The sequence below is a fragment of the Canis aureus genome, chromosome 24 (assembly GCF_053574225.1).
Source record: "Canis aureus isolate CA01 chromosome 24, VMU_Caureus_v.1.0, whole genome shotgun sequence".
NCBI lineage: Eukaryota > Metazoa > Chordata > Mammalia > Carnivora > Canidae > Canis > Canis aureus.
Window position 1 is genome coordinate 38,355,183 of NC_135634.1, and position 24,720 is coordinate 38,379,902.

General features: G+C 46.4%; 1 protein-coding gene and 1 long non-coding RNA gene across 4 annotated transcripts in view; one reads left to right on the forward strand and one right to left on the reverse strand.

Annotated features, from left to right (window-relative positions):
• LOC144296101 (uncharacterized) overlaps positions 1 to 11,996 on the forward strand; it is a 30,822-nt gene extending 18,826 nt beyond the window's left edge. For 2 of the 3 annotated variants that reach the window (XR_013363228.1, XR_013363232.1), the window contains one exon: positions 6,242 to 7,983. This is a non-coding gene — a long non-coding RNA (uncharacterized LOC144296101). Of the gene's footprint in view, positions 1 to 6,241; positions 7,984 to 11,148 lie in introns of those variants that run through there. The other variant, XR_013363229.1, reaches the window with a different exon arrangement.
• On the reverse strand, positions 1 to 23,564 carry LOC144296100 (uncharacterized). Its single transcript, XM_077868966.1, has 7 exons — positions 23,408 to 23,564; positions 11,577 to 11,665; positions 10,469 to 10,634; positions 9,290 to 9,416; positions 8,531 to 8,626; positions 7,901 to 7,995; positions 1 to 2,259 (listed from the first exon to the last, which is right to left on the reverse strand). Exons 3-7 carry the CDS (start codon positions 10,580 to 10,582, stop codon positions 922 to 924), a joined length of 1,770 nt encoding a protein of 589 aa, XP_077725092.1. The 5' UTR covers positions 10,583 to 10,634; positions 11,577 to 11,665; positions 23,408 to 23,564; the 3' UTR covers positions 1 to 921.
• Positions 23,565 to 24,720: the final 1,156 nt, after the last annotated feature.

Consider the following 24,720-nt stretch of genomic DNA (forward strand, 5'->3'; position numbering starts at 1 on the left):
TCCATGTATCAATATTTAATTCATCAAGATCTACATACAGGGTTAACAATATGTTGTAATGACACATCATTCTGTGTTGTTTTACAGTTAATATTCAAAGTTATTTCTAGTTGAACCCAATCATAATTATTGCTGTATGGAAAATAGGACCTGACCAACGTAATGGATTTTCTAGCAACAACTTTGCTTCATATGCATTTCTAAGTACTAGTTTAAAAAAAAAAAAAAAAAAAAACCATTATTGTCACAAAATCCTGCATTTAGAATTCCCAGATGTAATAATCCCACGTTTCTTACACTTTTATAATAAGCCATTAGGCAAAACTATAACGTCTAAACTGTTGTTTATGTTGTTCATTCTTGATATGTTTTTCCTAGTTGGGAATTTCTGATGCAAACTCTAACCTTTCATCTGATTTTAGCAATGGCATATATACAGTGTGAGAAAATTGCATGTTGACTAAAGAATTAAAAATCACTGAAGACTTCCATTCATTCTCTATTCTACAGAGTGTGAAACTTCACATGCCTACAAGTTTTTCTACTAATAAAGATTTTTTCCATGCATATTACAATGAATAAGCTCTCCAGCATTAATTTTTGCTATTCTACTAGAGTGACCTCCATCTGTAATTGTGTAATTTCCCATTTTAGGGAGGTTAGATTATTCATAGTGAATTTTCTTCTGCATCCTACATCCGGAGATCATCTAATGTCTCTTCCTCCTTTATTATAAATATAAGGTTCCTCCAAATGGAGTTCACTCATGTTCTGTAATGATAAATTAGAAATGAAAGCACTTCCATAATGAATATGGCCATAGAATTTCCCCCATTTAGGAGTTCTGGGATTGGTTTGAGCTGTGGCTGAAGGCTCTTCTGTGTTCATTTACTGCATTTAGAGTTGAGTTCTTTCGTGTCTTCAAAGGCAAGAGCTTGTAACAAAGGCTTTTCCACATAGAGGACATTTATATGGGTTCTCCCCAGCATGAGTTCTCTCAAGTTCTCTAAGATTAGGGCTCTCAACAAAGGCTTTTCCACATAGAGGACATTTATATGGGTTCTCTCCAGTATGAGTTCTCTCATGTTCTCTAAGGTTAGAACTTGTAACAAAGGCTTTCCCACATAGAGGACATTTATATGGTTTCTCTCCAGTGTGGGTTCTCTCATGTTTTCTAAGACAAGAGCTTGTAACAAAGCCTTTTCCACATAAAGGACATTTATATGGTTTCTCTCCAGTGTGAGTTCTCTCATGTTCTCGAAGACAAGAGCTTGTAACAAAGGCTTTTCCACATAGATGACATTTATATGGTTTCTCTCCAGTGTGAGTTCTCTCATGTTCTCGAAGATTAGAACTTGTAACAAAAGCTTTTTCACATAGAGGACATTTATATGGTTTCTCTCCAGTGTGGGTTCTCTCATGTTCTCTAAGATTGGAGCTTGTAACAAAGGCTTTTCCACATAGGAGACATTTATATGGTTTCTCTCCAGTGTGGGTTCTCTCGTGTTTTTTAAGACAAGAGCTTGTAATAAAGGCTTTCCCACACAGATGACATTTATATGGTTTCTCTCCAGTGTGGGTTCTCTCATGTTGTCTAAAACAAGAGCTTTGAACAAAAGCTTTCCCACATAGATGACATTTATATGGTTTCTCTCCCGTATGGGTTCTCTCATGTTCTCTAAGATTGGAGCTTGTAACAAAGGCTTTTCCACATAGGAGACATTTATATGGTTTCTCTCCAGTATGAGTTCTCTCGTGTTGTTTAAGATAAGAGCTTTGAACAAAGGCTTTTCCACACAGATGACATTCATAAGGCTTCTCTCCAGAATGAATATGCTTATGTCTAGTTAAAGATGAAAAATACCTGAAATGACTCCCACACTGATTACAGACAAATGGATTCTCTCCCGTGTGAGTTATTTTATGGGAACGAAGGTGGGAGTTTCGACTGAAATGTTTTCCACATTCATCACATTTATAGGGTTTCTCTCCCGTGTGAATTCTCTGGTGTATGCAAAGCTTTCTTCTATTATGGAAATATTTCTCACATTCGTTACATTTATAAAGTTTGCCTTCCATATAAGGTTTCTGGTGTCTATATAGGTCATTTCTATGACTGAAAGGTTTTCCACATTCACTCCATTTATAGGGTCTCTGTCCAGTGTGAGTTAAAACATGCTGAGTCAATGTGTAGGGGTGAGTGAAAACTCCATCATACCCAATATGTGCAAAGGGGTCTTCTCCTGAGTGACATTTCTGCTGTTGGGAAAGAGATGACAGACTGTTATAGGACTTCTCCCAAACATTCATCCATTCAACACTCTACATATGAATTTCAAGCTGACCATTCAGTCATCATCTCTAATTAAAACCTTCACCAGGTTACATATATGCACATGGGATATTCACCTCCTGCATTCACAAACATTTTTGCCTTTGTGTATTTTATGGATGGAGGTTTCTGTGATGTGTTCTGCATAACCCACCAGCCCCACCTGCATGGATACAGGCAGGCTAAAGCAGGTTGTGAGACTTGTGCTACATGACTGACCTCGGGAGCCTGCTTAGTGGACATCAGCTGGCTTCCCGGTTAAAATTGGCCCTTCTGGTCTGGACACCCAGGACTATAAGTCTGTCTTGCATTCCCTCCTGCTCCACGCTGGGCTGGCCCCCCAGAATGGAATCTGGGAAGGGAGGCAAGCACACATGATCCAGGTTCCTTAAAGATGTGAAGACATGACAACATGGAAATGCAGCTCATTCCATACTGCAGGAACACATGTTTAACCTCAGACCCCATCACTGGCCCCATAAATACGGCCCTCGTGGGGATGGTCAGGGGGTAAAGTTACACCTGAAAAGAGGACATTCCACCCAGGCCTCTCCAGCTCATAGATGCTTTGTGGACGGTAACTGGGAAACATGATGTCATTCCTAGCACACTGGGGATGCTGTTTAACAGTCTACAGGAGAATAATACTAAAACCCTGTGCTCAGTGCAGGAGGAAAAACTACAGTTAGAAAAGAAAATATCTGATTTATAATCTAGGATGGCCATCCTTCAATGTCAGACTTATGTTCATCCTGACCAAGTTCACACCCACCAGTACATGGCACAAAAAGCAACCACAGAGGTGGCCAAGTCTAAGTAAAAGAGGAGAGGGAAGATGGAACACTACACAAGTGCACGCAGCTACTGCTTCTGCTGGGCCTAAAGTGGGACACTGACACGTGGATGGCAACATCTAGGATGATGATGAGACCAGTACAGACTGGAGCAATGATGGCAAAGAAGCTTGCCCCAGAGAGCCTCAGCCTCTCTGATGGTGGCACCTACAGCATCACCAGGCAGAATATAAGAGTTTTTCTGAGAACTTTGAGAAAAGAATTCCTCATGAAGAAATGTCAAATACAAGATATTGTGCTAAATGAAGTTTAAGAAAAAGGTGGAATACATTGGAATACATCTAAATCCATTGCTATACTCTGTGGCAGTTTCTTTTTTTTTTTTTTCTTTTCTTAAGATTTTATTTATTTACTCATGAGAGACACACAGAGAGAGAAGCAGAGACACAGGCAGAGGGAGAAGCAGGCTCCATCAGGAAGCCTGATTCAGAACTCGATCCCAGATCCCAGGATCACGCTTGAGCCAAAGGCAGATGCTCAACTGCTGAGCCACCCAGGTGTCCCTCTCTGGCAATTTCAAAAGAGATTTTACCCAAAGCTCACAAAACATTACAGACCTTAAGATTGGTAGAAATAATGAAAATGATTCTGTATGTAGAAAAGTAGGGGATAGGGGATCCCTGGGTGGCGCAGCGGTTTAGCGCCTGCCTTTGGCCCAGGGCGCGATCCTGGAGACCTGGGATCGAATCCCACATTGGGCTCCCGGTGCATGGAGCCTGCTTTTCCCTCTGCCTATGTCTCTGCCTCTCTCTCTCTGTGTGACTACCATAATAAATTAAAAAAAAAAAAAAAAAAAAAAAGAGAAAGAGAAAGAGAAGAAAGAAGAAGAAAGAAGAAAGAAGAAAGAAGAAAGAAGAAAGAAGAAAGAAGAAGAAGAAGAAGAAGAAGAAGAAGAAAAGTAGGGGATATATAAAATAGACATAAGGAATGGGAATGTATTTTTGTTGAAGGTAAAAGATGGTAATTTTGTCCTGGATGAGACTAGTTGCTTGGGGAGAAATGGCTTGGGACAAACTCTGAAAGCTAAGTAAATTTGTAGATGGTTTGTGAAGGGAAATCCTTGGAAATGAATTTATGTGTGGTAGGACAGATTAAGATAGAAATGAGTGGATTTTAAAAGTATAAAATTAAAATTCTGTTTTTCCCTCTGTTCAAAAACAAAGTTTCTTGAATTATTGGTCTGTACTTTATAAACAGATGTCTTCTCTGTCTGCTCAGAAAAACCAGTTTCTATGTTTTGGCTTTATCAGGTCTTTAAAGATCTATAATCCAACTTAGACATGTACTTTTAAAACTTTGTAGGGTTTTAAGAAACTTTCCAAGATTTCAATTGTAAATGAAATCTTTTTAACCAAGGAGGCCTTTTATTTTGTATGTTACTTGAAAAACACGGTCAAACAAAAAATAAGCCTCAGGTCATGCTGTCTGGGTAAATGCTCTAACTATTCTAGAGATCTTTTGTAATAAAGTTTTAACAAAGGACAAATAAGCCCATGTTATCTCTGTTGCAATTTGTTGGCAAAAAGATGACTTAAAATAATGGTTAATTTTCTGTCCCAAAGTTTTCATGGATAATTGTTAAGATAGCTTTCAAAGTCTCTGATAACCTGAAACTTCCAGGTTTTGCTTGGATGATAAAATGGGATTGAATTCGTTGGAAATCTAGGTCTTTTCCAAACAGGATAAAGTGCTAAAGTATTGATTACTGAACATAAAGGTTGCACTTTTAACTTCTTGTTGCAGAGAAACTAAGAATATTTGACTCTTTTTTTAAATATGCTTTGTGCTTAATTGACTCATAAATTTGCCATCCAAAGAATTCTGGTATAAGAGTCCACAATTTAGTTACTAGTTTTTACTGAAGACTCCTATGGGAAGATACCTGGCAATGGACCCCAAATACTAAAATTACTGTTTTCAAAATAAATAAATAAATAAAATTACTGTTTTCCACGTAGATCCTCAGTGTGCTCACCTCCACAGAGCAGATCTCCAACAAAGTAGCTGACCCACTAGCCCAAATCACAGCAAATAGAATTGAACCTGTGACTGACACCAGACTGGCACAATGGACGCAGGAGAAAAGCAGACACTTAGGTAAAGCAGGCTATACAGGTGGGCCCAGGACTCTGGCATACTCATCACTCGGGATGCCATAAAAGAAACCACAGTAAAACATCCAACTTGTCAGATTTGGCCAAGCAAGAAATTCCACAACGGTGGGATGGATGCCTGGGTGGCTCAGCAGTTGAGCATCTGCCTTTGGCTCAGGGCGTGACCCCAGGGTCCTGGGATCAAGTCCCACATCGGGCTTCCTGCATGGAGCCTGCTTCTCCCTCTGCCTATGTCTCTGCCTCTCTCTGTGTCTCATGAAATAAAATCTTTAAGAAAAAAAAAAAAAATTTCCACAACAGTAAAAAGGACAGATACAGAAAGGAAGACTCCCTGTCCAAATTTGGCAAATAGATCATATGGGGCCAGTACCCCCTTCCGAGGTTGTCAATATATTTGTATGGCAGTGAACACTTTTTCGGGTATTTAATAGCTTGCCCATTTGTCCCACATCCCCCCAAAAAATACTATCAAAATCTTAGAGACTATTATATTATGACGTCCATATTCAGATCCAGAATGATAATAGCTCCCACTTGATAGGTAGTTTAAAAGCTTTTGCTGCCTCTTCTAATACTGAATGGACTTATCATATTCCCTATTGACCCCAGGTGGCTGACTTGATGAAACAGATAAATGGACTGCTTATATAACAACTTAAAAAATTAGAAGAGGTCTCTTCATCAAAATGGAAGTTATTTAACTGAGGCTAAAATGTTACACAAGAGACATATTGGTCAAAATGAAACTCCATTAGGGTAGATGAAGACCCTTAATTTCCAAGTAAGCAATATGCAAAACCCTTCCAGCACCATTAATATGATAGAATATTCATTCAGGTGCTTGACGACCTTACAAAGCCACATAACTACATCCCCTCTCCCGCTAAGGTAACTGTTCAAGGAGGAGATGCTACAATAACAGTATTGTATTCCTTTAATAGGTTTCCCTCTGTGACTCTGGATGTAAATTTGGATCCCATGCTTTCCCATTGCCTGGACACGCTATCCCTTGGACCCTGAAGACTCAAGCCGAGGCTTCTCTACTGAAGCAGGACAACCACTGATCCTGTCCTGTTGGACCAACTGTTCTTTACATGTAGTACCAATATGCTGGTATCACGATGAAGATGAGATTTACTTCCAAAACATGTATCAGACATTTTCATAACCACAATGACCAAATTTGTCGAGGTAACTGTAATTTCACTGTAGGATTAATGGCCATCACCTTGAATGATGACAGTGAACATATGTGTGTAAAACTGAGAAAACAAACTCCCACTGATGTCAGTTTTAAACAAGAATTTCTGCTTGCGGGCAGCCCAGGTGGCTCAGCAGTTTAACGCCGCCTTCAGCCCAGGGCATGATCCTGGAGACCCAGGATCGAGTCCCAGGTCAGGCTCCCTGCACGGAGCCCGTTTCTCCCTCTGCCTGTGTCTCTGCCTCTCTTGGTGTCTCTCATGAGTAAATAAATTAAATCTTAAAAAAAAAAAAAAAAGCTTAAAAAAAAAAAGGAATCTCTGCTTGTGACAATGCCAATTTTCACTACCAACTGTGAATTAATCAAATCAATACTTCCTATAGTTTATTTGACTAGTTACCCCATTAGGGAGGGATCTAAAGGATGCTTTACTTATAATGAACTTCATCGTACTTATAATACATTGTTGGATTTGCAGATGTGTAAACAGTGCCTTGTGGGTACATTTGGTGTCTTATTATGCATGACAACTCAAAGAACAAATAGATCATATCAACGGAGGTTTCTGTGATGTGTCCTGCATAACCCACCATCCCGACCTCCATGGACACAGGCAGGCTAAAGCGTGTTATGTGTGAGACTCATGCTACATAAGTGACCTCGGGGACCTGCTTAGTGGCCATCAGCTGGCCACCCGGTCAGAACTGGTCCTTCTGGTCTGGATGCCCAGAATAGAATCCAGGAGGGGAGGCAATGGGCTTCTTGAAGATGTGAAGACATGACAACACAAATGCAGCTCACTAAGCACTGCAGGAACACTTGTTTAACCTCAGACCCCATCACTGGCCCCATAAATATGGCCACAGTGAGGATGGTCAGGGGTAAAGTCTCACCTGAGGAGGAGGATGCTCCACCCAGGTCTCTCCATGGAGACTCCAGCCCAGGTGTGTGCAGGGGGCTTCCCCAGCTCATGGGGTTGGATGCTGTAAGCACCCCATCTGACCAAACTCTGTCCTATTCTCCTTTACTGCTCACTACTACCCTTGTCTATGCACAGATTTCCCCTCTCTTCTTTCTGTTTCTATCAGATTTTTATAGTATCAAGGAAGTGTTTTTTCCCTTTGAAACAGGCTGCCATGAATCTTTTGTTTAGAACACCTTGGCAGCATCTTTAACAGAGAGCTAAGTATTTTAAAGATATCATGAATGCAAATATACCAAAGTTATACAATTATTCTTTTAGCAGAGCCACTTGAAGTTCAAATCCAAGCTAATTTTGTCCCCAGATTTAAATTTGAAACCACATTCTGTGACAATATGTAACTATTCTGAATTGTTAACTTATCTCACCCCCAAGCCTTTAACATATAGATAGGAGGCGTGTCCTTGTGAAACTTACTATTATTGTCTTGTAGTTAGATGCATCCTCCCTGCAGATGTCTTCCATAGATATTATTTCTTGCTTTTGATAGCTGTTTTCCAAGCCTGAAATAACTGAAGATAATAAATAAAACTAAGAAATATCTTAAATAGATTAGGGGAATTAATGTGTTGAAAAGCACACAAGACCCATATAAATGTGTTCCAAACACTGACCACTGCATGACCAAATAATGTCAAATTGAGGAATATACTGGTGAATAGACATACATTTTAGAATAATATCAATTAGAGAAAAAAAGTCAATGTTTAATTTAAAGAAAAAAAAATAATGATGGGCTATTGTAGAGAATATGAATATAAAGCATTAGAAAAAGAGAGACCAGAACTCATGACAAAGACCACAATGTGAAATTTTACTTCCATTAAGGACAGGATCATTGCTTCCCTGAAGTCAAATGTAAGTGTAGATACATGAAGAGAAACTGACATGTGACACATAATGACACAATCTGAGGAATGCAGTCCCACTGGCCGCTCGGTTTTCTGAAGCTACCACTCACTCAGGGACCCGTGCACTGACATCCGTGAGATCCCACTCACACATTCACGAGCCATCTTGCACTGAGCATGAGTGTCCAAAGCTCACCTGGACCCCAGCCTTGGGCCAGTCCTCTCTCTTCCTTCCACAGCTCCCCTCCTTGCTCCCACTGGGCAATCATATCTGACTGGAAGAACTGACAGCCTGTATCAGTGGGAGAACAATACGTGAGTTTGTACTTCTGCGTGGAGAACGGTGCATAGCATTCGACAGTACAAGCTACTGTGGACAAACACCAGGAGCACGTAGAAGTGCTGTGGAAGCATCAGGTCACATCAGCAAAGACCTCTGGCGGCTCATACTCCCACCTAAGCCAGAAGGCAGCAGAAGGCTCGGAGTGTGCATCCAGAAGGAAACGTCCTCATAAGGGGGTTAACAGTATTTTCAAAGGAATACAATAAACATAAGCTCCACGAGAATATTCTGTAGTTTTACATGGAAGGTGATACAAGATGTTAGATTTTCTCCTGTGCTCAGGCTTCACCATAATTCCCAGAGCGGAAAATATTTCAGATATTTATTTATTCATTCAAAAAATATTCATTGTATTCCCAAGACTGTTCTGGGTCTTGGATAAAGTACAGTAGAAAGATACACAATTATAGCCAAGAAGCCTAAATTCATATTATTAACATACTTGATGAATTAAAAAAAAACATACTGGATGAAAATGAAGAAAATGACATATTCCATCTAGTCAGAAGTGCTACAGAAGAACAAGTTAGAGTAGAGAGCCATTAGAATGCAGGAAAGCTGTCCTGGACACAGGGTTGATAAACTAAGAAACAGACACGGTGACAGACTCACCTACGGAGACCAGATGAGTGATATTCTCCAGCATTACATCAATGTACAGCTTTCTCTGGGACCTATCCATCAGGGTCCACTCTTCCTGGGTTAAGTCTACAGCTACATCTTTGAAGGTCACAGAGTCCTAAAATATCACAGATACTGGGTTTCAACAGGGCCATATTTAGTAATCCCTGGGGGAGAACTGTCACCATGATAGTCATTATGGCAAAGGGGGAGCTATGTATAGAAAGTTCAAACTCGGGATCCCTGGGTGGCGCAGCGGTTTGGCGCCTGCCTTTGGCCCAGGGCGCGATCCTGGAGACCCGGGATAGAATCCCACATCGGGCTCCCGGTGCGTGGAGCCTGCTTCTCCCTCTGCCTGTGTCTCTGCCTCTCTCTCTCTCTCTCTGTGTGACTATCATGAATAAATTAAAAAAAAAAAATTAAAAAAAAAAAAGAAGGGGATCCCTGGGTGGCGCAGCGGTTTTGCGCCTTCCTTTGGCCCAGGGCGCGATCCTGGAGACCTGGGATCGAGTCCCACGTCGGACTCCCGGTGCATGGAGCCTGCTTCTCCCTCTGCCTGTGTCTCTGCCTCTCTCTCTCTCTGTGTGTGACTATCATAAATAAATAAAAATTAAAAAATAAAAAATAAAAAAAAAAGAAGAAAAGAAAGGTCAAACTCCATTTGTGGTTCAAACTCCCATGCTGGTCTGCCCTGTGTCTTTCAGACACATTCAAACAGAAATACACAGTAAGCACACAATTACTTCATTATACAGTAATCTCAATGTGAAAGAACCTGGCAATTTCCCAATAAACTGGAAATTTTGAATTCCTAGTTAGTGGTTAGTGATTATAACCTAGATTAAACAGTAGCAATGGGCACCTAGCTGGCTCAGTTGGAAGAGCATGTGACTCCTGATCTCAGCGTCAGGAGTTTGAGCCCCACATTTGTAGAAGTTAATGGGGAAAAAAACAACTTAAAAAAATTTATCAATAGTGATGTTGAGATTTTCAAAGAACTAATGTGCAGACACTTTTTTTACAGCAAACACTGAACACATACTCGTGATAGGTCCGTTCATATTAACAGGTAGAGAATCATGAAGCAATGCCCAGCACTCTCCAGGATGACAACAATGACAAAGAACCTACGGTCAGCAGGGTGAGGATCTGTCATCTTACAGAACTCACTTGTTCTTTAGAGTCTATGAAGGCAGACAGGTCCTGCAGGAGAGCGTGGGACTCCTGAGATGGCTCTTCTGAAGGACAGCCCCAGAGTGATCCCTCTGGCAGCGAGCTCTCCATTCTTAACACCAATTCTCGTGGTAGCAGTTCTCTGGATGTTAATCCTGTTTTTCTATTCAAAGGCAATAAAATCCTCTTGGTTAGTTCTGACCTCTCTTGGTCCTTCAAAAATCGTTTCAGGATCTAAATTTTACCACAATTTCTACACACATTCTGCCAAACGCGCAGTTAATTTTTAAAAATTAGGGACGCCTGGGTGGCTCAGCGGCGGAGCGTCTGCCTTCAGCTCAGGGCATGGTCCCGCGGTCCCAGGATCGAGTCCCACATCGGGCTCCCTGACATAGAGCCTGCTTCCCCCTCTGCTTATGTTTCTGCCTGCCTCTCTCAGTGTCTCTCATGAATAAATAAATAAAATTTAAAAAAAAAATTACTCCCTGGGCACTGTTCTTGGGTTTCTAATTTTAACAAAGTTTAATCACAAAGAGGGAACATAGGTAAGAGGGATAAGGTAGTAGAGAAGATTATAGTCATCTCCGTTAGTTTCCAAACTAATTCAAGTATGTATTATTAAAACTTTAGTAAGTATTGAGAGGAAATAATGATTTCTTCTATCTTCTCTTCCGCAGATGTTTCTCAAGTTCTCTGGGCCACGGCACAGCTCCCCTGCAGGTACAGCTGTCCCCTCATGGGCGGACCGTAAACCCCTGCCCCTGCTCATCTGTCACCCCACCACCACATGCCTATGTGCGACGATGATGAATGAGTAAACTATTTCTCAACTAAGTCTATACAATGGAGAGAAAAACTATGCAAATTTCTTTTCTGCAAGGACACTCTTAATAGAGAATGAGATATACTAGTGTCACTGTTGGAAGGGAAAGGATTTCCTGATCAATCCCGGACTACACAGAAGTATCCCTGAGTCCTGAGAATTAAGTAGAGCCTAGATCCTAACATTGCCTGGATACACGGAGAAGTCTCAGGCCAAGAGAAGCCTTCCCGTCCACTGGCAACAGAGGTATTATATCCACAGAAAGATCACATCTCTACTCACCTGCAGTTGCATTCTCAGGAATTCAGCCACCACCTCGCCTCCTCTGGATCTCCCCACTCACGGACAGTCCAAGAAGTTAGGAGGAAAAGCTGGGCAAGGAGAGAGAAGCCAAGAGACTCCAGTCTTACCAGAGACCCTGACCACAAAATCCCGATGCACCTGCATGCAACCTCCCAACCCCCTTTCAGGAACACGCCATGGCCCTCAGACAAGTGGGAGAACTCTCACATCTGCATGGATCTCAAGTGAGAAGGCTTTGACTACCAATGCTAGTAAATAAAATACGAACATTCCTTTCTATTTTCACACAAGGAAATGAAAATCATTGAATTTATAAGTTACCCAGAAACTTTTTTGTAGGGTTATTTAATTCCTTCCCTGAACTGCAAACCTAAAAGTCCCTGCTTAGAAAATGTAGAATGCAGGGGACTCACAGGGAAATATATTTGTTCAATCTAACATTTAGTAAAGTTATAACTAGAATACCATCCTACACTAATCATCAGCACAAACAACACCCCAGCATTTCATAAATCTGTATTTTAAAGTTCTGGTAAACTTTATGGGGGTGCCTTGGTGGCTCAGTCCGTAAAGTTTCTGATTTTGGCTCAGGTCATGATCTCCTGAGTCCAGCCCTGCGTGGGGTTCAGCAGAGTCTGTTTCTCTCTTTTCCTCTTCCTCACCCACCTCCATCTGCACTCTCTTCCAAAAAAATATAATCTTTAAAATAAATAAATAAGGATGCCTGTGTGGCTCAGCAGTTAAGCGTCTGCCTTTGGCTCAGGGCATGATCCTGGGGTCCTGGGATAAAATAGTCCCTTTATTAATTTCACTGCAAGTCACCCACTTGGAAGGCCATCTGTTTGCTAATGAAGCCCTGGCCCATCGGCACCCTCAGGAGGCAGACACGCTTGGGTTCTTCACAGACGGTCACTGTCATTTACTACAGGGGGACCCTGGACAAGTGATTTAGTCTCTTTAAAACAGTTTCTTGGGGGGCACCTGGTGGTTCAGTGGTTGAGCATCTGCCTTTGGCTCAGGTTGTGATCCAGCGGGGGTCCTAAGACCGAGTCCTGCATGGGGCTCCCCACGGGGAGCCTGCTTCTCCCTCTACCTATGTCTCTGCCTCTCTCTGTCTCTCATGAATAAATAAGTAAAACTTTTTAAAAAATAAAAAGGGCAGCCCTGGTGGCGCAGCGGTTTGGCGCCACCTGCAGCCTGGGGTGTGATCCTGGAGACCCCGAATCGAGTCCCACATTGGGCTCCTTGCATGGAGCCTGCTTCTCCCTCTGCCTGTGTCTCTGCCTCTCTCTCTGTGTGTCTATGAATAAGTGGGTAAAATCTTAAATAAAATAAAATAAAATAAAATAAAATAAAATAAAATAAAATAAAATAAAATAAAATAAAAGTTTGGCAAACTTGAATTCTTACCAAATTTGCTAGTACTTAATTGTATAAAAACGGGAAAATGACATTATATCACAAACAAAAGTAGATTTAACTCCCCTCTTTATACCTAGAGTCCAGGAAATTAGTAAGACAAAATTAAAGTTTAAGAAATAGGACTCTCTGCTTGAAAATTTAAGCACATTCACTTACTTAATACTTAGACCCTGCTCATTTTGGTATATTTACTGTTATGGACTAAACCCCCTTGTCCCCTCCAGCCCCAAGCAAATCCATCTGTCAAAACCCTAATTCTCGGGATGATGGTAGGTGGAGAGGTGAGGCCTTTGGGAGCTAATTTGGTTTAGATGAGGTCATGGAGCAGGGCTCCTATGAAGAAACTGGTGTCACTATCAGGGCAACAGAGCACAGCTCTCTCTCTGCCACACTGGCACTGAGGGCCAGGCTTCTGCAAGCCTAGAAATGGCCCATCCCCAAGTCCTCCATCTGCTGACACCTAGGTCTGGGGACTTTCCAGGATTCAGAACTGTGAAAATTTAATGTGTTGTCTAAGCCACCAAGTAAGTCTGTGGTATTTTGTTACAGAAGCCTAAGATAACTAAAACATTTACTTATTTAACAAATGGCATTAAATGCAGTTTCAGAAAGCTTCAGTAATATGATGAAATTACATGGCTAAAGAATGATACAGCTAGTGCTTGATTTTTGGTCTGCTTCCCAAGCTCCGATCTGTAAACATGGTCCTCTTCAGGGGTATAAATGACTCCTAGGTAGAATAGGAGTGCCCCTGTCACATCAAGACACATAGACCATCTAGCAATACCTGCTTTCCCTCCTCTCAGCCTGAGTTCAGAGTCACTCCTCCCACCAGAGTCACTCCTCCCACAGCTGAGTCCACCTGCAGTCTTCCACCCCCATGCCATCCATCACTGTTACTGTCCATTCCAATCCCCATTTACTCCTTTTCCCATGTATCTAGGACAAGAAAATGCAATTGTGTCCCAACTGTCCTAATGCCTGGTTATATGGCTTATACTCAAAGATATCTGAGGTCGGGGTGCCTGAGTGGCTACATCAGTGAAGTGTCTGCCTCTGTTTCAGGTCATGACCCTGGGGTCCTGGAATCAAGCCACACATCAGACTCCTTGCTCAGCAAGAAGCCTGCTTCTCCCTCTCCCCCCCACCTCTGCACTCATGTTCTCTTTCTCTCTCAAATAAATAAATAAATAAATAAATAAATAAAATCTTTAAAAAAAATCAGGTAACAAAGATCCTATTTTGTTTTGCCTTATCTCCCTAATACATCCATTTCTTCCACCCATTTAATGATCAATACCCTGTAACACACAGCAGTCACAGTTCTCAAAATCCAAAATTCGAATAAGTAGTCCTTTTTCTTTCACACCAGTAACGAATTCTCTGACAGCAACTGGGTGTCCTAGGGTTGCGTCCAACTCTGATAGTGTCTTCCTGGAGTCAGCATCAGATCCCACAAGCTTTCCTCTATTTCAGGGTGATGAAATAGCCACAAACCAGCCACAAAGGTAATGCCCCAGCTACCCACACTTCTGCTGAGCACACTGCAAGTCCAGGGCTTCCCATAACCCCTCACATTAGGTTTGGTAATTTTCTAGAATGGCTCACAGAATTTAGGAAAAGCTTTCCTTAGGTTTACTAGCTCAGTATAAAGGACAAAAATGGGGACGCCTGGGTGGCTCAGTAGTTAAGCGTCTGCCTTTGGGTCAGAGTGTGATCCTGGGGACATAGGACCGAGCCCTGCATCGGGCTTCCTGCGTTGAGCCTGCTTTTCCCTCTGCCTACGTCTCTGCCTCTTTCTCTCTCTGTGTCTCTCATGAATAAATAAATAAAATCTTTAAAAAAAAAAAAAAAAAAAGGACAAAAATGAACAGTCAGATGAAGAGATACATGGGGTAAGGGTCCCCTTGGAAGTGGGGTGCATGACCCTCTAAACCTGGTTGTTGAAGAGTTTACAGAGCTCTACCTGCAGCGACCTCTCCCATCCCCAGTGGGACTGGGTGGGACTGATTTCACTTACAAACACAAATTGATTCCAACACTCTCCAGGTCTAATTTCTTCCATGCTTTCTCAGTGACCTTGAAGTAGGACCTTGAGACCTGCCACAATCTTCAGGCCCCGAAATCCTCTAGATGCTGCCCTAGCTCGTCCATGTGGCTTACCGGACTGTGCTCTGCTCCCAGCTCCTGGGCCACAGAAGGTTTTGCTGGTCTCAGCAATTTACACAAGTTGTTACCAGGGTGGGGGAAACAAAATCTCCAAACTTATTCATACCTTCATGGGTATGTATTCTTTTTTTTTTTTGGGGGGGGGGGGTTATTTATGTATTCATGAGAAACACAGAGAGAGAGAGAGAGGGAGAAGCAGGCTCCATACAGGGAGCCTGATGTGGGACTCCATCCCAGGGCTCCAGGATCACACCCTGGGCTTAAGGGAGGCACTCAACCGCTGAGCCACCCAGGCATCCCTCCATGAGTATATATTAAGACTTTGCTCAAATAAATTTTCAAAAAATTAACTAAAATATCTGTATTTTACACAAGAGTTCTCTTAAAGAATAGGATGGATATCCTTTAGGATTATATACACAGGTTTTTCTTTTTAATTTCTTTAAATTGTATCTGCTAAATTAGCCTTTAAACAACACGGAGCTTGACAATTTATCCTTTTTTTCCTCTAGCATAACTAGGTGTCTGGCACAAGCCTTGTTCAGAGTCTCCCACAGCACACACGCCTCTCTGACGAAGAGAGGTCACTGTTGCCTCAAGAACACTGCAGAGTGAGCAGGCTGGTCAAGACAGGAGGATATGAGAGAACCATGGAAACTGAGTAGTCCTCCATTACCTTAAATACTTGCTATAAAAGCAATACTCACAGTTATTATAGGCTTGCTTTTATATTCGATACAAATACACTGAGAAAAAAAAAAAAAAAAGACAAACTTCTTTCTGGAATCAACTGCTTCTGCCTATAATGAAAACATATTGCCTGATCATTTTCTTCAGAAGTAATTTGTTCTTTTATTGAGATAGGTCCTGAGACTTATAAACATTTTTGTATTATTAAAAGATAGTTGAAACACTCTATTTATGGGAAAAATAACACTAACAGTATAATTTACACTTCGAACGTGTAGTATTTTGATGCATGTCAAGTATTAGTCATTAGGATTTCAATCAATCTGACCTAAAGACATCTGTGTTGGATGGGCTTTCTCTTTGCCCAGGGCTAATGGAAGAAGAGAAGAGTCTGCATATAAGTTTCATCTGCCTGGAGATGAGCAGGAGGGCATACTGAGGGCAATGTCCTGGGCCTGGAAGGACAGAGAACTCCTTCCCCTCCAGGTCCTAACTACAGGCACACCTCAACTTAGTGCACTTTGGACACAGTTATCTTTACGTAGGTGTGTGGCAGTGCCATGTTGACAGCTGCCATTTTCCAATACCATTAACTCACTTTGTCATCTATATGTCACATGCTGGTAATTCTCACAATATTTCGAATGTTTTTGTTATTATTACATTTGTTATCATGATCCTTGATGTTACTACTGCCACTGTTTTGGGGTGCCATGAGCTGTGCCCATATAAGATGGCTAACTTGACCAATAAATGTGTTCTGACCACTCCACTACCTGCTGCTCTCCCGTCTCTTGCCCTCTCCTTGGGCCTCTATTCCAGGAGACACAACAATATTGACATCAGGCTAATTAATAACCCTACACTGGCCTCTTAAGTGTTCAAGTGAAGAGTCCTATGTGTCTCTTTATTTTTTTTTTAAGATTTTATTTATTTATTCATAGAGACACACACAAAGAGAGAGGCAGAGACAGGCAGAGGGAGAAACAGGCACCATGCAGGGAGCCTGATGTGGGACCTGATCCCGGGACTCCAGGATCACACCCTGGGCTGCAGGCGGCGCTAAACCGCTGCGCCACCTGGGCTGCCCTATGTGTGTCACTTTAAAGCAAAAGCTAGAAATGATTAAATTTAGTGGAGAAGGGCAGCCCCGGTGACGCAGTAGTTTAGCGCCGCCTGCAGCCCAGGGTGTGATCCTGCAGACCAGGGATCGAGTCCCAGACTGGGCTCCCTGCATGGAGACTGCTTCTCCCTCTGCCTGTGTCTCTGCCTCTCTCTCTCTCTGAATAAGTAAATAAAATCTTTTTAAAAAAAATAGTGAAGGGATCCCTGGGTGGCGCAACGGTTTAGAGCCTGCCTTTGGCCCAGGGTGTGATCCTGGAGACTGAGGATCAAATCCCACATCGGGCTCCCGGTGCATGGAGCCTGCTTCTCCCTCTGCCTATGTCTCTGCCTTTCTCTCTCTCTCTCTCTCTCTATCATAAATAAAAAAAAATAAAAAAAATAAAAAAAATAAAAAAAAAAATAGTGAAGATATATCAAAAAGCAGGCTAAAAGCTAGGCCTCTTGTGCCAAACAGCTGGCCAGGCTATGAATTCAAAGGAAGAGTTTTTAAAGGAAATTAGAAGCGCTAGTCCAGTGAACAGGTGGATGCTAAGAAAGGGAAACAGATTTATTGTTGATATGGAGAAAGTCTGAAGAGTCTGGATGGAACACAACATTCCCCAAGTCAAAACCTCACCCAGAGCAAAGCCCCATCTGAATTCAGTTCTGTGAAGGCTGACAGAGGTGAGGAGGCTATAGAAGAAAAGTCTGAAGCCAGCAGAGGGTGACTGGTGAGGACTGAGGAAAGAAGCCACCTCCATCACATGAAAGCACAAGGTAGGGCAGCCCTGGTATCACAGTGGTTTAGCACTGCCTTCAGCCCAGGACCTGAACCTGAAGACCCAGGATCGAGTCCCATGTCAGGCTCCCTGCATGGAGCCTGCTTCTCCCTCTGCCTATGTCTCTGCCTCACTCTCTCTTTCATGAATAAATAAATAAAATCTTAAAAAAAAAAAAAAAAATGAAAGCACAAGGTGAATGAAGCAGCAGATGCTGATGGAGAAGCTGCAGCAGGTCCTCCAGAAGATCTAGCTCAGAGAATTCAGGAAGGTAGCTACACTCAACTAACAGATCATTAGTGTAGACCAAACAAAGAAGATGCCATCTAGGACTTTCAGATACGTCAACACCTACCTTCAAAGCTTCAAAGGACAGGCTGACTCTCCTGTTAGGAGCTAATGCAGCTGGTGACTCTTAAGTGGAAGCCAATGCCCACCTACCATTCTGAAAATCCTAGAGCCCTTCAGAAGAATGCTATATCTACTCTGCCTGCGCCCTATATATAAATGGAACAATACAGCCTGGGTGACAGTACATCTGCCTACGACATGGTTTACTGAATATTTTAAGTTCAGTGTTGAGACATTTTGCTCAAAAGAAGATTCATTTCAAAATATTACTACTCCTTGACAATGTGCCTGGTCACCCAAGAGCTCTGACGGAGATGGGACAATGAGATGAATGTTGTTTTCATGCCTGCTAATATGGCATCCACTCTGTAGAATGGCAGGGGCAATAGGCCACAGACATATGGATTCAAGACCCAGAACTTGGGAGACCTGGGTGGCTTATCAGTTGAGCATCTGCCTCTGGCTCAGGGTGTGGATCCTGGAGTTCTGGGATTGAGTCCAGCATCGGGCTCCCTGCATGGAGCCTGCTTCTCCCTCTGCTTGTGTCTCTGCCTCCCTCTTTGTGTCTCTCATGAATAAATAAATAGAATCTTAAATGAATAAATGAATAAAATAAGTAATAAATGAATAAATAAGTAAAATCTTTAAAAATACAGATTTAAAAAATAAGTTGTAGGCACAAAGAGCTAAATAAATTGTAAATACAAAGAGCTGAATAAATATTTGTTGTTAGGGAAGAAAAAGTGTTTTAAAAATGTGTTCCGAGGGATGGCTGGGTGCTCAGCGGTTGAGAGTCCGCCTTTGGCTCAGAGCGTGATCCTAGAGTACCACATCCCACCTGGGGCTCCCCACAGGGAGCCTGCTCCTCTGTCTGCCTATGTCTCTATCCCTTTCTCTCTTCTTATGAATGGATAAATAAAAATCTTTAAATATAAAATAAATAAATAATAAAAATTTCTTTAAAAAGTGTTCAGAGAAAAAAAAAAAAAAGTGTTCAGAGAATGCAGGGCTGATAAAGCAACATTTGTGTAGTCTGAAAAGTGCTGCTGGCAGTTATTCATGAAGAGGCCTGGGGAGACCAGTGCAAATGCCCTGGGGTGAGGCAAGCCTGTCAGGAATTAGCAGGTGGTCTGTGTACTGCAGCAGTGAGAGTCCCAGTTAACATCCCTCTGGTGACAATTAACCACCCAGGTTTTAATATTTATTAAATCTCATTTTTGTTCATTGTTCAGCTCTGGCAAACAAGTATTAAAATCCGTTTGTGTATTTTTTTTGGCAAACAAAAGACCATAGGGAAGTTTCTTTGTGAAAGGAAAATGGATGGAAGTGTTAAGATAAAACTGCTGAGACTGGGCTCCTTATATTTACCCCTCTCAGTTATTAAAAGATAAAAATTAAAGATATTTAAATTGAGTGTGAGACAGTTGGCTTCCTACTGCTGGTTCCTTCTGTCCTTAAAGTTAGCAGTCCAGGGAAACTGGGTGTTTATCTGATAGAACATAAGCAGTGTTCATTTCAGAAAACAGTAAGAGAATAACAAGTCCCTACACTGTCCCCTGTTGACACCCACGAGAAAGCCCATGCATAAGGCAAAATTCCCATGATTATATGAAGTAATTTATAACCTCAAAGAGTAATTTCCACATAACAAACACTGCTTATGTAGGGATGGATTTTCTCTTGAAAAAGGGATCCAAGGAAACAGACTCAGAGACACGGTACACAGAGTGTGCTTTACTCAGACACCCACCTTATGGGCTCAAGTTTGTCACAGGGAGATAGGCACCCAATACAGACCCAAGAGGTCTCACTCCATGTGATGGAGACTCCCCTGTACATATTCTTTTTTTTTTTTAAGTTTTTTTTTAAAGATTGTATTTATTTATTCACGAGAGACACAAAGAGAGAGCAAGAGAGGCAGAGACACAGGCAGAGGGAGAAGCAGGCTCCATGCAGGGAGCCTGACGTGGGACTCGATCCCGGGACTCCAGGATCATGCCCAGGCCGAATGCAGGTGCTAAACCGCTGAGCCACTCAGGGATCCCTCCCCTGTCCATATTCTATATAAAACTCAAAGTGGAGGGGCAGCCTGGGTGGCTCAGAGGTCAGAGGCCTCTCTCTCTCTCTCTATCATAAATAAGTAAAAATTAAAAAAAAAAATCAAAGCTTTATTTAAAAAAAACTCAAAGTGGAGGAAGTGGCTGGATGGGTTACACAGGCTACGATCACGTCACTGCTGTGTAAGCAGAGACAGGATGAAGAAAAAGTAAAACGGAGACTGCAAACGTCAGGGCCACCTGACCACCAACGGTGTGAGTCCGGGCTCCTCCTGGGGAGTCCCCGTTCCCGCAGGTCTGAGAGCGAGGAAGATCTGGACACTGGGAGGTGCCCCCGCTCCCTTGTGCACAGGCACTCGAGTGCTGACCGTTCCACTGCCTAAAGTATCTTCCAAATTCTCAATTGATCTCAGTTCAAACATTAACATTAAATTAACTTAGAAATTTTGAGGGCAGCCCGGGTGGCTCAGCGGTTTAGCGCCTGCCTTTGGGCGGGGCGTGATCCTAGAGACCCGCGATCGCGATCGAGTCCCACGTCGGGCTCCCGGCATGGGGCCTGCTTCTCCCTCTGCCTGTGTCTCTCATGAATAAATAAATAAATAAAATCTTAAATAAAAATAACTTAAAAATTCTGAGAAAGCCAGAAGGGTATCTCCTTGGCATCAACAGTTGCAGTTCTGGTATTGACAAATTCCAACCGGCATAAACGTCACACTTTCCAAAGGAAACAGAAAATATGAACTTACGTCTCCATGCAAAAAACTTTATTAAGGGCATAGACGAAGCTCCTAAAATTTGAATACCCAATCTCTGGTTATTGTTTCTCACGCTCAGGCTGCGAACAGGTCCCAGCCAGGCCCCCACGTGGGCGGGACCCCGGCCGCGCGGCCGGAGCAGGCTCCCCTTCCCCCGCCCCGGGCCCCGGCAGGGAGCAGGCGGCCCGCGCCCCCGGGGCACCGCAGGTCCCTCTCCCAACCACCCCCACCCCCACCCCCACCCCCGCTCGGGACCGCAGCTCCGCCAATGAGGCGCCGGCACACTTCAAACGCCCCGTTTCCTCCAATGGACTGGAAGTTCACAGAACCCTTCCCAACTTACCCCTTTTCTCCTTAAAAAACACGCCTGTCCTTTGTTCCCCTCCTCGCCCGCCGTCCCTCCGCAGCCCGTTCGTCCCGGGCCGCACTCGTCTCCGTCCACATAACCCAGTTACCTCGTCCGCTGCACTGGTCTTACTCTTAAGGTCAACAATGGGAAACAATAAGCACCCGTATCGCGTGTCCCCGGAGACTGAAAAATTAATTTTTCATTAACTAAAACCGAAATCCACACGTTTCCCAAGCAGGAGCCGCTCTGCAAGCCTCATCGCCCTAACTCGACAAGAAACACTAAGAAACAAAACAAAACCACTGATCGGAACACGGCGCACTTCTCCGACGGCCCCGGCCGCGGCCGCCCACGCGCCAACTTGCAGCAACCGGAGACTTCGCGACCCGACCCGACCGGCGCGGTGCCCAAGCCCCGGCCGGCCCGGCTGCCCCCGCCGGCCCGACGCGGCCGGATCCCCGGCGGGTGGACCTCGGCGCGCGCGCGGGAGGCCTCGGGGCTCCACGTCTCACCTGGAACCGCCCGGCGCAGCCCCCCGCTGGCAGGCGGCAGCGGCCGGCTCCCCTGGACGCCCAGTCCCGGCGGACCGACGCGAGCCGCCAGCCTGCCGACGCGGGACACACCGAGGGGCCGACCCGGAAAGTCTGCGGCCGCCTCTTCCTGCCTCCGTCCGCACTCTGCCCACGCCCCGCCCCGCGCCGGCCGCGCCCCGGCCCCGGCCCCGCCCCTCGCCGACCGCGCCCCGGCCCCGCCCTGCCCCTGCGCCGACGTCCCGGCGCGGCTGCGCGCGCACTCGCCCCGGCCCCGCCCCGCCCCGCCCCGCCCCTCCGCCGGCGTCCCGGCCCGGCTCAAGCTCGCCCTCCCCAGGCCCCGCCCCCCGCCGACCGCGCCCCAGACCCGCCCCCCCGCCCCCCGCTGACATCCCAGTCCCCGCTCCGAGGTCGCCTCCCCGGGCCCCGCCCCTCCGCCGACGTCCCGTCAGGGCTCCGAGTTCCCTCCTCACGCCCCGCCCCTCTGCTGACGGCCTATCTCCGGCTTCTGCTCACTCCCCCCCCCCGCCCAGACCGCGCCCCACGCTGGCTGCACTGGCCCCGCCCCGGCCGGACCGCGCCCGCGCACTGGCCCAACTCCACCCCACGCCGAGCGCGCTCCCGCACTGGCCCCGCCCCACGCCGACCGCGCCGCGCTCTGGCCCCGCCCCACGCCGACCTCGCCGGCGCTCTGGCCCCGCCCACCCCGACTGCGCCGCGCTCTGGCCCCGCCCCACGCCGACCGCGGCGGCGCACTGGCCCCGCCCACCTCGACGGCTCCGCGCTCTGGCCCCGCCCCACGCCGACCGCGCCGCGCACTGGCCCCGCCCACGCCGACTGCGCCGCGCTCTGGCCCCGCCCCCGACTGCGCCGCGCACTGGCCCCGCCCACCCCGACCGCGGCGGCGCACTGGCCCCGCCCACCCCGATTGCGCCGCGCTCTGGCCCCGCCCCACGCCGACCGCGCCGGCGCACTGGCCCCGCCCCACGCCGCGCTCTGGCCCCGCCCCACGCCGACCGCGCCGCGCTCTGGCCCCGCCCCACGCCGACCGCGGCGGCTCCGGCGCGGCCCCACTCCGCGGCCCGGGCTTCTGCAGGCCCCGCCCCCGGCGGCTCCGCCCCCACGCGCAATTTCCTGGCGCCAGAACTTCTGTTGGCGCGAAGGTCCCCCTGCGGTGGCGGGTGGGCGTTGGTGTTTGTGGTTCCAGGCCGCCCTCCGCAGCCCGGTCCCCGCCCGTCCCGCCCGCGTGGGGCTCCGCGTCGCCCTTACACGCCCGAGGCCGCGCGCTGGGCCCGAACCGGCGTCCGCCCGCTCGGGGCGGCTCCGAGGCCTGCACGCTCGGCCGCCCGCGTTCCGCCCTCCCCGTGTCCTCATTCGGGACGGAGGTCCTGGCCCCGCACGCACAGCCCCTCGGCGCCCCCTCCCCGGCGCCCCCCGCCCCCCCGGGCCTCTGCCGGCCCGGGTCGTCGCCGGCTCCCCGCTGCCCCGGCCCGGCCTCCCGCCCCCCCGCAGCGGCTCCCGGGCCTCCCCGCCGCCGCCGCCGCCCCCGCGGGTCCCGGACACGTCGTGCTCCCCTGTCCGCGCCCCGGCGCCCCCGGCCGTACCTGCGGTGGCGGGGAGGCTCCGCGGGCTCTGGGCAGCTCTGCAGGCAGCCGGCATCTGCGCTGGTCTGCGAGCGGAGTGGGCGGGGAGAGGGGAGCGGAGCCCGGGAGGGAGTGAGAGGAGCAGCTCGGAGGATGCGAAGTGGGAGGTCCTACGGAGTGGGCTCGGCGGCGGCGGGGTCAGCGAGCGCCCGGGCTGGGCCGGACCGCGGGAGGCGGCGGGGGGCAGCTCCCCAGGCACTGCCCCCCGTGAGCGCTGTCCCGAGGCCCCCCGTGCCGGAAGCCCTGTGCTACTCGGCAGCCGCGTGCTGGTGGACCGGGCACCCCGAGGCCTTGTCCGCGCCCCTGCTTCGCCCCCGTGACCTGCAGGCGTGGGGTGGGCCGCACTGTTCAGCCGTCGGGTTTCCTGCCTGGTCTCCCTCCCGAGGACTTAGGACAGGAGTGGTTTGTCGGTGTGTACCTCACGCAGATGGGCATCCCACCCAGGCCGGCCCAGAAACCTTCCCAGAAGATTCCCGTTGGGGCAGGGGGGACGGAGTGGCACAGACCCCTCCAGCCTGCCCCGGAGGACGCTCTGGCCCTGGGGCCCTCCGAGTGTGAGTGTCCGAGCTCGGATGGAGTTCACTGGTGGTCCCTGGTGGTCCGTGGTAACGAAAGTGCTTCCTGCTCGATTTAAACTTTTTTTTTTTTTTTTCCTGGCTCCGATGGGCCAAAATGCCCGGCTGTCGTTTTCACACGTTTCCCATTTCCCACTAGGAAAAGGAGCTAAAATAGAGGATGCAGGTGCTCTAATGGACCTGGAAAGACAAAGTGAGAGTGAAGGGCAATGAGCAAGTGTCCTATTTTGGTATTCAGCCTTTACCATAGTACCTACAGCACAATATCCGTGTTTCCTCTCCAAATATTCCTTCACAGAGTGCAACTTCAGTGAGCTTTCAGTATTTTTAGAATGGAAATAAAAAGATGAAATAGATAAGGCTTCTTTTCAAGAAGTAACCTGTGAAGTGATTCATATATGATATATATATCATAATGATGTATATGATACATGAAAGACCAACGGGACAAAGGTTTTTGTTGTTGTTGTTATTTTTGTTTTTAAAGATTTTATTTATTCATGAGAGGCAGGGACATAGGCAGAGGGAGAAGCAGGCTCCTCACAGGGAGCTGGATGTGGAACTTGATCCCAGCACCCAGAGATCAGGCCCTGAGCCGAAGGTAGACACTCAACTGCTGAGCATCCCAACAGGACAAAGTTTTCATGTTCATGATGTGTAATGAGTCATGGAAACATTCATATCTTATGTAGCATCATG

Coding starts and splice junctions, on each gene's coding strand:
- LOC144296100 (XM_077868966.1), bottom strand. CDS start 10,582: ATGGAGAGCTCGCTGCCAGAGGGATCACTCTGGGGCTGTCCTTCAGAA. Junction 9,417..10,468: donor TCATAGACTCTAAAGAACAA/GTGAGTTCTGTA, acceptor GTGATATTTTAG/GACTCTGTGACCTTCAAAGA. Junction 2,260..7,900: donor CTAACTACAAGACAATAATA/GTAAGTTTCACA, acceptor CTTTCCCAACAG/CAGAAATGTCACTCAGGAGA.